The sequence below is a fragment of the Aspergillus vadensis genome (assembly GCF_003184925.1).
Source record: "Aspergillus vadensis CBS 113365 unplaced genomic scaffold BO88scaffold_11, whole genome shotgun sequence".
Lineage (NCBI taxonomy): Eukaryota > Fungi > Ascomycota > Eurotiomycetes > Eurotiales > Aspergillaceae > Aspergillus > Aspergillus vadensis.
Genome location: NW_020292049.1, coordinates 470,982 through 485,140, shown reverse-complemented (window position 1 = coordinate 485,140; position 14,159 = coordinate 470,982). Strand labels below are relative to the sequence as shown.

The following is a 14,159-nucleotide window of genomic DNA, read 5'->3' as shown; positions in this document are numbered from 1 at the left end:
ACATAGTCAATGATATTATCCTCCGTGTCTTTTACACAAACACATTGATAGCAATATCGATAACCCGCTTAGGTAATCCCATAAACATGTCAGTACAGTAGTTAGTTAAACACTTCCATCCACATCAATCAACAATCACCATCACCAACAACGCCCCAACTTTGTGAACACTACATCAACACAACTCCTATAAAGAGACACCCCACACCTTAGACCACCCCACACAATACCATTATACCCAGCCCATAAATCCCAACCATAATGCAAAACCAACAACCCCACCCCACCCACCTAATCATCGTCTGCTGCCACGCCATATACACCGGCGGGCCTACAAACGGTCAATCCGAAGATGAATGGTACGCAGCCGTCCCCATGATCCCACCACTAGATCCTACTGCCATGACAACGATCAATGTATAATTAACTGTTTGATGCTAATTACGGGGACAGGATCATAGAACCATTCCAAAAGGGCGAAACACCCACGTTCACGAACCACGTCAAGGCAGGATTGCAGGCTTTGGCTGATGATCCGGATGCTTTGTTGGTGTTTTCGGGGTACGTATGATGCTTATTACTCGTCGGGTTGGTTCTGCTTGTGCTATGTTTGGTTAAACTAGGGTTGAGGGGGTGGGTGTATCGTTCTCCAGAGATAGATGTTGTGGGTACGTAGTATTGTGGTGGCTGAATTGGCTAATGATCGATGGGTGGATATAGGGGACCTACGAAGAAAGGACGCACGGATATTGCGGAGGGGGTGTCGTATCTTGTAAGTTACTCCCTTCAAGCTGTGAAGATTTAATCCATGTCTATTATTATGTCTATTTTTTCTGCCAGTGACATGAAGGATTGGTTGTTCACTAATACAAATGCCAGAACCTCGCCAGAGAGAACAACTACTTTGATTTTGCTCCACGGATAAACCCTTCACAAGTGGTCGCTGAGACCCACGCCACGGATTCATACCAGAATGTCTTGTTCTCGATGCTCCGTTTCAGACTGTGTACGGGTGTTTATCCGCGCCGGGTGACTGTCGTGACGCATGAGTTTAAACGTAAGCGGTTTGTAGAGTGTCATTTTCCGGCTTTGGGGCTCTCCAGCTCTACAGCTACGGTTGTTGGGATTAATCCGCCAGAGGAGGTGACGCCGTTGGCTTCCCTTGTGGCTGGGGAGGAGAAGAGTGGGATTGGGTTGTGGAGGAGTGATAGATATGGAGTGCAGAGAGAGTTAGCGGGAAAGAGGGTGAAGCGTGGGTGGAGAGCTGGGATGGAAGATGGGGTGTTTGTGAATGTGGGTTTGGAGGCTGTTGTGGAGGAGTTGGTGAGGTGGGATGGAGGGGAGACGGGGAATGAATGGTTTCCTAGGATCGAGAAGTTGCCTTGGTGGGGACAGGTGTAATAAATGATGCAGATAGATTCGTTAGTCATTGGTAGATAGCAATCATGCTGGTTGTGAGAAAATAGATGTAGAATACACAGTGATGAAAAGATGCCCGAAATGCTCCCGAATACAGATCCCGCCCTCTCTTCCGTAACGCCTCCGTTTGAACACCTGATGATGTGGAGAAGTGACTAGTCGGCAAGACGATAGCTGACGAGTGTCTCTACGCGGTGGTTGTTGGTGCTGAAGCTTCGGAGCTGCACCTTCTCTGCGTTCTTGATCTCCTTGGCGTCGCTGTCGCCCCATTCCACGGGGACCTCAGAGTCGGCATCGGCGTACACGAGGACGTTGAATGTGCAGTCGCCATCCAGGACGGGAAGGAATGTGACTGATGCGGTGATCTGACGGAAGATAGCCTGGATCTCGTCTTGGATCTCCTTCTCGGTTTTCTCAACGGTGGCAGCGGCTTGGGGATCCTTATCACTGTAGAAGACGAGGCGTGGTTAGCGGGGTGGAGTGGAATGCATAGTAATAGAAACTTACCCAGGGGCTGCGTTCTCCTTGTCACCAGTAGTGCGGGATGATTGGCTTTTGGAATGCTTTCCGAAGATTTGCACCTGATACCTTGTTAGTCCTGTATGCTGTGAGAGGACACAACTCGCGTACATCAAACTGCCATCTTTCCACATGTTCACCGGTTTCCTTGTCCGTGATGACAATGACAAGCTTTGAGATCTTGCCACCCGTCATCCATTTGTTCAATTGGGACATGATCTTCTTAATGTAGGCTTTGACCTGGTCGTCGGCGGTAACTATTATCGGTCAACAAGACAACTCCAGTAGCAGGTTCGTAGTGACAAACCCAGCATGTTGAGGCCATATTTCTTGACACTTTGTAAAATTGGTTAGTCTGCTTCCACAATGGCAGGCGTAAGGCACTCACGTTGTGAAATCCTCTGGAGGGTAGACTCCTCTCTGGAAGCTGGAAGAAATTAGATGAGCATTTTCGTGCTAAAACCGGCAATAAACCTACAGAATGGAGTTTATGGAGTATTCAAACTAGACTCATTAGTATTTTCTGAATTGGATCTCATTAAAAAGGAAAACTCACGAATTCGGCCACCAGCTTCGCCGATCCTGCGTGTGTATAAGCTTCTGCTCATATCTCACAGACTATTAATCCGTACCTTTCAAGGACAGCTTGTGGACCTTGGACTTATCCTTCGTAGCGGACATGATGGCTGTGAGAGTTCCTGGGATCGAAGTGTTGACGACAAGCTGCTCAGCGTGAAGGGTTGCATGCGAGGGGAAAGAGGGAAGCTTTGTTTATCGAGACAGTCACCGCGGCAATCTGACTGACCGCCCGCCGGCCTGGTCTCCGCAGCCGCACTTTTTCCGCCCGCAAACTGGACGGAGACTTGCCTGTGCCTGACCGTGTCTGCAGTCCGCATATTACCTCGTCCACGCAATTCATTCCCATGCAATTGCAGACCTCCAGATGCGAGGATGCCTGCAGTTAGCCAGGTGGCTGCGCGCAGCACCGAAATGTCCTGCTGCAAGCCTTCTTAAGCCGCCGTCCGGCCTTGCTAATCCAGCCCGGTTTTTCACGACTTCCGCCGCATGCTGGGCATCGCGCGGCAGGGCACCGGCCAGCCAGCCAGCCTCCGACCTTGAATCAAGAATCGCAGCTATCCCGATCGACCGATACCGTAACTTTTGCATTGTCGCCCACGTCGACCATGGCAAAAGTACCCTCTCCGATCGGCTGTTGGAACTTACCGGAACGATCCAGCCTGGTATGAACAAGCAGGTTCTGGACAAGCTTGACGTCGAGCGTGAACGAGGTATCACGGTGAAGGCACAGACATGTACAATGATTTACAACCACAATGGCGAGGACTACCTATTGCATCTGGTGGATACTCCGGGGCATGTGGACTTCCGTGCGGAGGTTTCGCGCAGTTATGCCAGTTGCGGAGGAGCGTTGCTGCTAGTCGATGCCAGTCAGGGTATCCAGGCTCAGACAGTCGCCAACTTCTACCTCGCATTCTCTCAGGGTCTGGAGCTGATTCCAGTCATCAACAAGGTGGACTTGCCGTCCGCTGACCCGGACCGTGCTCTTGATCAAATGGAACAGTCCTTTGAGCTAGACACGGAAAGCGCAGTGTTGGTATCAGCCAAGACCGGTCTCAATGTGCAGCAATTGCTCCCTACTGTGGTTGAGAAGATTCCGGCGTAAGTTTAATCTATACAACCCCTTATAGCCAAGCATTAAAACTGACTCAAAAAGACCGGTTGGAGATGTTAACAATCCCCTACGGATGCTTCTCGTTGATTCCTGGTATGATTCGTACCGAGGTGTCATCTGCTTGGTCCGCGTTTTCGACGGTGAAATCCGGGCAGGAGATCAGCTTGTGTCGTTCGCGACTGGAATAAAATACTTCGTGGGTGAGGTCGGGATCATGTATCCCAATGAGACTGCCCAGTCGGTCCTTCGCGCTGGCCAGGTCGGCTACATCTTCTTCAACCCGGGTATGAAGCGAAGCAAGGAAGCCAAGATCGGTGACACCTACACGAAGGTTGGGTTTGAAAAGGTCGTCGAGCCGCTTCCGGGCTTCGAAGAGCCCAAGGCAATGGTTTTCGTGGCCGCCTATCCCGTGGACGCGGATCACTTTGAGCACTTGGAAGATAGTATCAACCAACTTTGCCTGAACGACCGGAGTATAACTGTGCAAAAGGAATCGTCTCATGCTCTTGGAGCAGGTTTCCGGTTAGGCTTCTTGGGAACACTGCATTGCTCTGTTTTTGAGGACCGTCTGCGCCAGGAGCACGGTGCCAGTATCATCATTACTCCTCCTTCCGTTCCCGTCAAACTCATCTGGAAAGACGGCAGGGAAGAGATTATCTCCAACCCCGCCAAGTTCCCGGAGGATGAAGAGTTGCGCGGCAAGGTATCCGAAATTCAGGAGCCTTACGTCGTCGCTACTTTGACCCTCCCCGATGAGTATCTCGGAAAGGTCATCGAGCTCTGCGAATCCAACCGAGGCGTGCAGAAGAGCCTTGAGTACTTCACATCGACTCAGGTCATTCTCAAGTATGATCTGCCCCTGGCGCAGCTGGTCGACGACTTCTTCGGAAAGCTCAAGGGCTCTACTAAGGGCTACGCCACCCTTGATTACGAGGAATCGGCGTGGCAAACAAGCAACATTGTCAAGTTACAACTTCTGGTGAACAAGGCGCCAGTAGATGCGGTCGCAAGGCTCGTGCATTACAGCCAAGTAGAGCGTTTGGGCAGACAATGGGTGACTAAATTCAAGCAGCACGTTGACCGACAGCTCTTCGAGATCGTCATCCAAGCAGCTGTTGGCCGCAAGGTTGTGGCGCGTGAGACTGTCAAGCCATATCGGAAGGATGTCCTCGCGAAGCTGCATGCCAGTGATGTCAGTCGGCGCAGGAAGCTGTTGGAGAAGCAGAAGGAGGGACGTAAGAAGCTGCGGGCGGTTGGAAATGTGGTGATCGAACAGAAGGCATTCCAGGCTTTCTTGGCTAAATAATGGGCGGTTTCATGCCTGCCACTGTACAGTATACTATATCATATCTACTTCTGCTGTATTATTATATTGATAAATAGAACTTGCATCTGAATGCCTCTTTTTATTGACAATGATGTCTGTATAGAATTGTAGTATGCAGTGTGAATACTGGGCTTCCCGGTGACTCTGATTGGCGGAGCGGCGGAAGCTGGAGCTTACAATTTAACCGCAGAAAAGTTCGTCGCCGACCCCGCCGCCGCGGTCGTCTGCAATTTCTCCCCCTCCCGCGGTCGCTTTCTCTTGCTGGCTTTCCTTCCTCCAGATCCACAAGCTGCAGTGCTGCAGGGTGCAATACTGATCATCATTCGTCTGGGCGACCTTCTTGCTCGTCGTACGGTGGTTTCAGCGCCGTCGCATTCTACCCGTTGAGTCAGTGTCGCCTTGCCATGATCATCATCTGACAACGGCGATGCAGCCTCCAGAAGGTGTGCAGGTCGACCTGGGCAAGGCCCAGGTCATTGACCGCGTTCCCAAAGTTATCAAGGAGTTGAAGTTTGGTGTTCTGTAAGCATGACTCTGCTTCTCCCAGTTCTACCCCTCTTGGATCTCCGCTGCGGAGCAGTCAAGACTAATACCGTGCGCCAATCGTCCAGGTCCAACGATGACATTGTCAGCCAAGGTGTGGTGGAAGTTTCGGATCGCAAGTTCTTCGACCTCGATCATGATCGAGCGGTGGTAGCCAATGGCCCTCTCGATGCGCGCATGGGTATCTCCAACAAGACCTCATCATGTCAGACTTGTGGTGGCGCTCTGCAGGTTTGCAATGGACATTTCGGTCACGTCCGGCTCGTGTTGCCAGCTTTTCACGTCGGATACTTCAAGCGAGTCATCACCATCCTACAGGAAGTTTGCAAAGAATGTTCGCGCATTCTGCTGCCCGAAGCCGATCGCCGTGCCTACCTTCGTGAAATGCGTCGTCCTGGGTTGGATAATTTGCGGCGCGGCCAGATTGCGAAGCGGATCAACGAGCGGTGTCGCAAGACACGCAACTGCGAGGCCTGTGGTGCGGTTAACGGTGTGGTGAAGAAAGCTGGAACGAGCGCCCTCAAAATCACTCACGACAAATTCCGTGCATTCAACGCCTCGACTTCCGTTAAAAAAGTTCCGCCGCCTAGCAAGATTGTTTTCGACCGGTCATTCGACGAAGCCAGAACGTCCAACGCGGAGGTTGAGAAACATTACAAGAAGGCCCAGGATGATATGAACGCTCTCCGCGTGCTGAACCTCTTCAAGAAGATTTCCGATACCGATTGTGAGCTGTTGGGTCTGAACCCGAAGGAAGCAAGGCCGGAGATGTTCCTCTGGCAGTTCATTCCCGCTCCTCCGGTGTGTATTCGTCCTTCCGTCGGTCAGGATGCGGCGTCCACCGAGGACGATTTAACAGCCAAGCTGGGCGACATCGTCCAGAGCAATATCAACCTAAAGAACGCATTGTTGAAGGGTGCGCCGGTACAGACAATCATGGAGTGCTGGGACTACATGCAGCTACAGATTGCCGTGTATATCAACAGCGATGTGCCGGGTCTGAACAAGGCAGACCTTGGAAAGCCCATCCGTGGTTTTGTGCAGCGTTTGAAGGGTAAGCAGGGTCGATTCCGTGGTAACTTGTCCGGAAAGCGTGTGGATTTCTCAGGCCGTACTGTCATTTCCCCCGATCCTAACCTGCGGGTCGACGAGGTTGCGGTCCCAGAGTTGGTGGCCAAGAACATGACCTATCCCGAAGTTGTTACTCGGTACAATAAAGAGAAGCTACAGCAGAGAGTCCGAAACGGCACGAAGAAGTGGCCGGGTGCAAACTACATCATGAAGAAGGGCCAGACATTCAAGCTCTTCCTTAAGTATGGTAACCTGAACATGATTGCCGACCAACTGCAGGAGGGCGATGTTATTGAACGTCACATCGAGGACGGTGATATTGTTCTTTTCAACCGACAGCCCTCTCTGCACAAGCTCAGTATTCTGTCTCACTTTGCCAAAGTCCGTCCTCACCGGACCTTCCGATTGAACGAGTGTGTCTGTAACCCTTACAACGCGGATTTCGACGGAGACGAGATGAACCTGCACGTGCCTCAGACGGAGGAGGCGAGAGCCGAAGCGATGGAACTGATGGGAGTTAAGAACAACTTGGCTACGCCCAAGAACGGAGAGCCGATTATTTCTGCCATTCAAGATTTCATTAGTGCTGCCTACATTCTCAGTAGCAAGGACAACTTCTTCGACCGCCGCTCGTTCACCCAGATTTGCCTGTACATGCTGGGTCCGCAGACACGCTTCGACCTTCCCCCTCCTGCTGTGCTTAAGCCTCAGATGTTGTGGACCGGAAAGCAGGTTTTCAACATTCTCATGCGGCCGAACAAGGATGACCCTGTTTTGGTCAACCTGGATGCTGCATGCAGAGAGTTCAAGGCTCCCAAGGATGGTACACCACGCGATCTAGACCCCAAGGATGCCTGGCTCGTCATCCGAAACTCTGAGGTGATGTGTGGTGTGATGGATAAGTCCACCATTGGTTCCGGAAAGAAAGACAACGTCTTTTATATTATGCTGAGAGATTACGGGCCGGTAGCGGCTGCCGAGGGTATGAACCGCTTGTCCAGGCTCTCAGCCCGCTGGTTTACGAACATGGGATTCTCGATCGGTATTACCGACGTATATCCCAGCGAAAAGCTCTTACGTTCGAAGCATAACCTCGTCGAAACGGCCTACGCACAGTGTGACGAAGTCATTGCCAAGTACAAGGCAGGCACGCTGGAGAAGTATCCTGGTTGTGACGAGTTGCAGACCATGGAGAACCAGTTGTCCGGTATTCTCAGTAAGGTCCGTCAGCAGGCAGGTGACGAGTGTATTGCTCAACTGAGCAAGTACAACTCGCCCCTAATCATGGCCACGTCTGGATCCAAGGGTTCCAGCATCAACGTGTCCCAGATGGTTGCCCTGGTCGGACAGCAGATTATCGGTGGTCAGCGTGTGCAGGATGGCTTCCAGGACCGTACCCTGCCGCACTTCCCCAAGAACGCTCGCCAGCCCCCGTCCAAGGGTTTCGTCCGGAACAGTTTCTTCTCCGGACTCGAGCCCACGGAGTTCATCTTCCACGCCATGTCCGGTCGTGAAGGTCTGGTCGATACGGCTGTCAAGACTGCCGAGACGGGTTACATGTCTCGTCGGTTGATGAAGTCGCTGGAAGATCTTTCGACCAGATATGATGATACCGTGCGTAACTCGTCGGCGGCCATTGTCCAGTTCCAGTATGGTGATGATAAGCTTGATCCTTTGGATATGGAGGGTAAGGCCAAGCCTGTCCACTTCGACCGGACTTTCATTCACGCCGAATCCACGACTTACAAGAACGACGAGCGGAGTTTGCTTCCGGCTGAGATTATGGAGATCTGCGAAGAGATGCTTTCGAAGGAGCGCTCCAAGCTGGTGCGGAAGGATCTGATGGGCAACGAGCTCGGCTACATGGATCGGTCTGACCATGGCGTCGATCAGTTCGAGAGTGCTCGCGACTTCCTCGAGTCTATCCAGCAATACGTCGCTACGAAGGCAGACAAGCTGATTTCCCGTGGTGGTGACATCGATCCCAACGACGAGAGAAGTCAGAAGGGTCTCAACCACACCGGCAAGCTGACCGAGCGGACACTCCGCACTTTCATCTCCTCGTGTTTGATGAAGTACAAGAAGGCCCAGGTCGAGGCTGGCCACGCCGTTGGTGCAGTTGGTGCACAGTCCATTGGTGAACCTGGTACGCAGATGACGCTGAAGACTTTCCACTTTGCTGGTGTCGCTGGTATGAGTATCACGCAGGGTGTACCCCGTATTAAGGAAATTATCAACGCGTCGAAGGAGATCAGTACGCCTGTCGTTGCTTGCGAGCTCGTCACGAAGGACAATATCATCGCGGCGCGGATCGTCAAGGGACGTATCGAGAAGACCTACTTGCGAGACATTATCCACTATGTCCGTGAGACATGGACGGGCAAGGAAGCCTACATTACGGTGAAGATCAACTGGAAGACCATCCAAGACTTGGCGCTGGAGCTGAAGATCGAGAACATTTTGTCGGCGATCAAGAACCACAAGCGGTTCAAGGCGGACGACCTGAAGTTCCGCTGCTCACGGTCCCATATCCACGTCTACATGGACGTGGACCCGTCCACCAAGGCCAACCTGTCCAAGACGGAGATCGCCCACACCAGTTCCGATCCTTTCCTCCGTCTGAAGCACCTGAAGCGCATGCTACCCGACATCCAAGTCCTGGGTCACCCCCAGGCCTTCCGTGCCATCATCCGAACCGACGAGACATCTACCACCAACACGCTTCTGGTAGAAGGTTACGGTCTCCGGGAGTGTATGACCACGATGGGTGTGGACGGACTGCGCACGTCAACCAACAACGTGATGGAGATGCGGGACGTTCTCGGTATCGAGGCCGCGCGGACGACCATCGTGCAGGAAATCAGCGAGGTCATGAAGGACATGGACATTGATCCGCGACACATGCAGTTGCTGGCCGATGTCATGACCTACAAGGGTGAAGTGCTGGGTATCACGCGATTCGGTCTCGCGAAGATGCGTGACTCCGTGCTGCAGCTGGCGTCGTTCGAAAAGACGGCGGACCATCTGTTCGACGCCGGTGGCGCGGGTCGCAGCGATCTCATCGAAGGTGTGTCCGAGTGTATCATTATGGGCAAGACGGTGTCGCTGGGAACGGGAGCCATGGAGGTGGTGCGCAAGATGAACTTCTTCGAGGGGCAGATCGGGGCACGCAAGACGACGTTCGAAGATACATGGAGCGAGGTGTACGAGGCGCCATTGGAGAGAGCCAAGGCAGCTCGTCGCAAGCGATCATGATATATACATAAAAAAAGCACTCGATAACGAGGACTTGTAAAAGGGACGGGTTAAAAGCATACCAGGCGTTGTATGTTGTGTACTTGTGTACTTTTAGCGATAGCAGAAAACTGCAATTTCACACCATGCCTATTGAAAGTAGTAAACATGAGACTACCTACCTAGCTCTTATCATAGAATAGTAATTAATCTGGTGGTTGCAGCAGCATCAAAACTACCACCTGCTTAATAAGTAAGTCCGATAAAGCCATGCATCCATCCATCCATTAATCACCGCCCCACCCGAACTTTTCGATAACATCGATTTCTCCCCTCACTCTCACACACCCCTCCATACACAATTCACACCTCTCCTCTCACCACCACCTCCTACATTCTCCACACGACATACTCTACACAACCTCACCAACATCACCTCCACCTCCCAACCATCCCCCAATACAACACCAACAACAACAACAACCACGACAATGACCTCAGCAACAACAGCTTCGGAAGAATATCACCCCCCACCCCTCCCCCCACCCTTCCACCACACCCCCTCTCACCAAATGCACCTAATAACCCAAGGCGCCGAAGCCCACCTATACAAAACGACCTACCTGAGTTCCTCCACCCCCGCGGCCCTCAAGATCCGCCCAACAAAGCCCTACCGCCACCCGATCCTCGACCGGCGATTGACGCGTGCCCGCGTCCTCCAGGAAGCAAGGTGTCTTGTGCGTCTTGTGCGCGAGGGCGTGAATGTTCCGGCTGTGTTGGCGGTGGATTGGGATATCAACAATAATACCAACAATAACCATAGTGGTGCTGGAGGGGATGTGGATGAGGGTGTTAGGGGAAATGGGGCATGGATCCTCATGGAGTGGATCGAGGGATGTGTGGTTCGGGTGGTGATTCAGAGGTGGGAGAGGTATATCAAGGCCCGCTGTGCATCTGGTTCTGGTTCTGGTGTGGGTGTTGGGGCGAAGAGACAGGTTGATGGGGAAGTCAAGCTACAGGATAATGAGATTGAGGAAGAGGAGAAGAAAGTCAAGGGGTTGTTGAGACGTGTTGGGGCTGCTGTGGGCGCGTTGCATAAGGCTGGCGTGGTGCATGGGGATTTGACCACGAGTAATTTGATCTTGAGGGGTGCGGAGGAGCCCGCAGCTGAGGGTGATGGGGAAGGGGAAGGGGTGAGTCCTGATATGCAGGGTGAGGTGGTGTTGATTGATTTTGGTCTGGCGAGTCAGAGTATTCAGGATGAGGATCGCGCGGTCGATTTGTATGTCCTGGAACGTGCGTTTGGGAGTACGCATCCCCGTACGGAGCCGTTGTTTGGGGAGGTGCTCGAGGGTTATCGTGCGAGTTATCGCGGGTCCGGGTCGGTGTTGAAGAGGTTGGAGGATGTGAGGATGAGGGGGAGGAAGAGGAGTATGATTGGTTAGGTTTTTCATTTTGTTCTTTTTTGGGTAGGGGGGTAGAGGGATGGTGATGGTGAATGTGCTTGTCATTGAGTCGTTATGTATATGAAAGATTTAGAAGTAGAACGGGAATGAAATGAACAGAACGAATAACGCCAGCCGTGCTCATCCATGCGAGGGTGTAATCAGGTAGTAAGCAGATGAGAAAGGAGATGGAGAAGGAGGAGGATGGTTACGATTTCTCCACGCAGCTGCCTACATCCGCCAGCGCAAAATATCCCTTATTCTCCACCACCCCCCGATCCTTCACCACAGCCGTATACTTGACCACCCACTGCGGCTCGATATCACCCTGGATACCGTCCGGCGCATCCGGCGACGAAGCCAGAATCCCCGCGCCCTTCTCCCCAGGCCCAAGTAGGTCCCGAGTCGTGCCGACAGGCAAGATATCCATGCAGTCGTTATGCGTCAGCAATTGAATATGCTCTTGCTTAGCGTAGAGGATCAGCGACTTAGGCACGACACAACAATCCTTCAGGTTGATCTGATCGACAGACGGCTTGACCTTCGTGTGGGGAAGGAATCGGGCGAGCCGTTCGCTTCCGAATTCCGCGACGCCCAACTGTGAGATCATGCCCTGCTCCTGCAGGCCCTCCAAGGTGCGCCATGTCTGGATCATGCTGTCAAAGTCATCTGGTTCTTCACTGCCATTGTCGGAGGAGACTTCTTCGTCGCTGTCGTCGTCAGCGTCGAAGAGGATGCCCGGGAAAGAGACGATCAGCAGGTCTATAGAGTTGACGTGCAGCTCTTTCAGAACGAGGTCGATGGCTTCGCGAGTGTGTGCGCAGCGCCGGGAGGCAGGGATGCCCGGGAGGTAGAATAGTTTGACGGTGATGTCGTATTGGGAGCGCTCTTCGGAGAGACCGTGCGCGAAATCGGTCGCGGGGATGTAGAGGGCGTTGTCGCCTTGTTTGGTCCAGGTGGTATAGGGAGGACGGTCGCTGGAGGGGTCTGCGGCGTGTTGGGCGGCTTGGAAGTTTGTGCGCAGTGAGTTGATCAACTCGACGTTGGACTTTTCGGTGGGATGGCGGATGATGGTCTCGCCGCTTATCATAAGATTTCTGTAGTTGTTAGCGGGGGATTGGGGAGAAGTGAGGATGGACGTACGAGGAGGAGAGAATTAGCTTCATGATGACGGGATTCTTCGAGGAGAGAAGCGATGTAGACGAGGGAAAGAGGGTACGGAGATGGAATGCGCTGAAGTTGGCGGGGAGAAAGATAAAGATGGATGATGGATTGGTTCAATTATTGCTAAGCAGCCCCGCGGGGACCGGCCCGCCTGTCTTGTGCTTATCCATCCACACAGACTTCATCCATTCATAACCCTGAGTTTACTCTGTACACTCCGTTTCATTACATGCTAACTGATCTACATCTAGTCGTAGTCCACTGTGGGATCCCAATCCGTGGGCGAGTAGTCGCCTGTGTGCAATAACTTCATCTCCTCGTCTGTCAATGCGAAATCAAACACCTCCGCATTCTCCTGGATCCGACTGGGCGTCACTGATTTGGGCAGAGGCACAAATCCCTACATCGTCAGCATGAAGTCCTTCCAACTGCTTCTAGAGAACATACTTTCTGTAGCCCCCAGCGAATCATGATCTGTGCCGGCGACTTGCCATACTTCTTGCCCAGCTCCTTCAGCACACGTTCGCCCATGCGCGTCCCATGCGCCAAGGGGGAGTAGGCCTGCACCACGATATTGCGTTTCTGCAACCACTCCGCAATCTCCGATCGGTCCAGCCACGGGTGCAGCTCATACTGGCCGACGTCGATCTGTCCCCCTCCACCGGACTTGATGTACTCTTCCAGCTCATCGAGGTGGTGGATTCCGTAGTTCGACACTCCAATGGATCGGGTCTTGCCGGCTTTCTGTGCCTCCACGAGGGCCTTCCACGAGCCGAGACGGGCTTCTTTTCCGCCGTAGGGAGCATGTAGCAGGATTCTACATTCGTCAGCACTTTCTTCTGTCTAGATGTAGGCACTTAGGGTAAACTGACAGGTCAAAGTATTCCTGCTGTGCTTCACGCAGACTTGAGTCGATAGCTCGCTTGGTGCGATCGTATCCCATCGATCCTGGCGGTATCTTGGTCGTAAAGAAGATCTCCGACCGGGGAAGGCCGGAGTTTGCGATGGCGCGCCCACAGGCCTTCTCGTTGCGGTACATGATAGCAGAGTCGACCTGGTATCTGATGAGTGTGACGAATGATGGGAGGGGAAAGTATAACCTACATGACGGTAACCGATTCTGAGTGCTTCGAGAACAGCTTTCTCGGTCTGGGATGCCGGGCTGAGAAAGTTAGTTGGGATGTAAGTTGAAGCCTAGCTCAGTGGACGTACATCAGATAGACCTGGTTCACTAGTTAGTTTGCCTGGTCGGATGAGGAAGGTTCAGGACAAGCTCACCCCGTATCCAAGGATGGGAATCTCATGGCCAGAGTTTAGACGATAAGTCGAACGGAGACTCTGTAGAGCAGACATGGTGGGTTTACTGTCACTGATGATATGAAGGAAGTGCGGAGAAGATAGATTGATGGAGGAGTGGATGGCTACTTAGTTTGATTAGAGAAGGCGAGCGATGAGATCATCGCGGTGGGGTTGGAGTCTGGCCTTAACAATGAAAGCCCTTCTAATTATAACAAATTAACGAATTATACTTTTGTATGTTGTATCTGCATTCTTGGCATCCATTGCAGCATTTTGAAAATTATTCTCTCGTCTCTGTCAGCTGTATAGTACTGTATATTAGTTCATGCTTAGCCCCGTCCGGCTTGGTGGAAGTAGACACAAGGCTGCCTTGTTCATTCCGAGGCTGACCGAATTACTTTACAGCTCCTTTCTCCGCAATAGCGCCATCTTTATTCCGACTTGT

The 14,159-nt window shown here is 52.4% G+C and overlaps 6 protein-coding genes across 6 annotated transcripts; 3 read left to right on the top strand and 3 right to left on the bottom strand.

Annotated features, from left to right (window-relative positions):
• Positions 1-142: 142 nt before the first annotated feature.
• BO88DRAFT_443823 (DUF218 domain protein) lies at positions 143-1,401 on the top strand (the record flags this gene model as incomplete). The annotated part of the gene is made up of 4 exons (XM_025710055.1): positions 143-359; positions 454-561; positions 721-772; positions 880-1,401. Exons 1-4 carry the CDS (start codon positions 262-264, stop codon positions 1,399-1,401), a joined length of 780 nt encoding a protein of 259 aa, XP_025562976.1. The 5' UTR covers positions 143-261.
• Positions 1,402-1,411: 10 nt separating this feature from the next.
• On the bottom strand, positions 1,412-2,619 carry BO88DRAFT_388437 (spindle checkpoint protein MAD2; the record flags this gene model as incomplete). Its single annotated transcript, XM_025704868.1, has 8 exons — positions 1,412-1,866; positions 1,927-2,000; positions 2,050-2,195; positions 2,246-2,274; positions 2,327-2,365; positions 2,417-2,442; positions 2,495-2,520; positions 2,571-2,619. The coding sequence occupies 8 exons, from the start codon at positions 2,617-2,619 to the stop codon at positions 1,575-1,577; spliced, it is 681 nt and encodes a 226-aa protein (XP_025562975.1). The 3' UTR covers positions 1,412-1,574.
• Positions 2,620-2,816: 197 nt separating this feature from the next.
• On the top strand, positions 2,817-9,956 carry BO88DRAFT_365530 (DNA-directed RNA polymerase III largest subunit). The gene is made up of 4 exons (XM_025704011.1): positions 2,817-3,618; positions 3,674-4,895; positions 5,347-5,480; positions 5,570-9,956. The coding sequence occupies exons 1-4, from the start codon at positions 2,882-2,884 to the stop codon at positions 9,825-9,827; spliced, it is 6,351 nt and encodes a 2,116-aa protein (XP_025562974.1). The 5' UTR covers positions 2,817-2,881; the 3' UTR covers positions 9,828-9,956.
• A 422-nt stretch (positions 9,957-10,378) lies between these two features.
• On the top strand, positions 10,379-11,384 carry bud32 (serine/threonine protein kinase BUD32; the record flags this gene model as incomplete). Its single annotated transcript, XM_025704867.1, has 2 exons — positions 10,379-10,783; positions 10,841-11,384. 2 exons carry the CDS (start codon positions 10,379-10,381, stop codon positions 11,249-11,251), a joined length of 816 nt encoding a protein of 271 aa, XP_025562973.1. The 3' UTR covers positions 11,252-11,384.
• Positions 11,356-12,490, bottom strand: BO88DRAFT_43436 (putative gamma-cysteine synthetase regulatory subunit). The gene is made up of 2 exons (XM_025709475.1): positions 12,395-12,490; positions 11,356-12,348 (listed from the first exon to the last, which is right to left on the bottom strand). The coding sequence occupies exons 1-2, from the start codon at positions 12,415-12,417 to the stop codon at positions 11,460-11,462; spliced, it is 912 nt and encodes a 303-aa protein (XP_025562972.1). The 5' UTR covers positions 12,418-12,490; the 3' UTR covers positions 11,356-11,459.
• Positions 12,491-12,577: 87 nt separating this feature from the next.
• BO88DRAFT_404878 (aldo/keto reductase) lies at positions 12,578-14,034 on the bottom strand. The gene is made up of 6 exons (XM_025706737.1): positions 13,694-14,034; positions 13,628-13,638; positions 13,520-13,577; positions 13,288-13,469; positions 12,863-13,232; positions 12,578-12,815 (listed from the first exon to the last, which is right to left on the bottom strand). The coding sequence occupies exons 1-6, from the start codon at positions 13,766-13,768 to the stop codon at positions 12,663-12,665; spliced, it is 849 nt and encodes a 282-aa protein (XP_025562971.1). The 5' UTR covers positions 13,769-14,034; the 3' UTR covers positions 12,578-12,662.
• Positions 14,035-14,159: the final 125 nt, after the last annotated feature.

Bases quoted from the DNA above. Each gene is read 5' to 3' on its own strand.
- BO88DRAFT_43436 (XM_025709475.1), bottom strand. From the start codon at position 12,417: ATGAAGCTAATTCTCTCCTCCTC. The intron at 12,349-12,394 runs GTACGTCCATCC...TAACAACTACAG, and splicing joins AAGCTAATTCTCTCCTCCTC to AAATCTTATGATAAGCGGCG.
- BO88DRAFT_404878 (XM_025706737.1), bottom strand. From the start codon at position 13,768: ATGTCTGCTCTACAGAGTCTCCGTTCGACTTATCGTCTAAACTCTGGC. The intron at 13,470-13,519 runs GTAGGTTATACT...ATCAGATACCAG, and splicing joins TCAGAATCGGTTACCGTCAT to GTCGACTCTGCTATCATGTA. The intron at 13,233-13,287 runs GTCAGTTTACCC...TGACGAATGTAG, and splicing joins CAGCAGGAATACTTTGACCT to AATCCTGCTACATGCTCCCT.
- BO88DRAFT_365530 (XM_025704011.1), top strand. From the start codon at position 2,882: ATGCGAGGATGCCTGCAGTTAGCCAGGTGGCTGCGCGCAGCACCGAAA. The intron at 3,619-3,673 runs GTAAGTTTAATC...TGACTCAAAAAG, and splicing joins GTGGTTGAGAAGATTCCGGC to ACCGGTTGGAGATGTTAACA. The intron at 4,896-5,346 runs GTGATCGAACAG...CTACCCGTTGAG, and splicing joins TGCGGGCGGTTGGAAATGTG to TCAGTGTCGCCTTGCCATGA.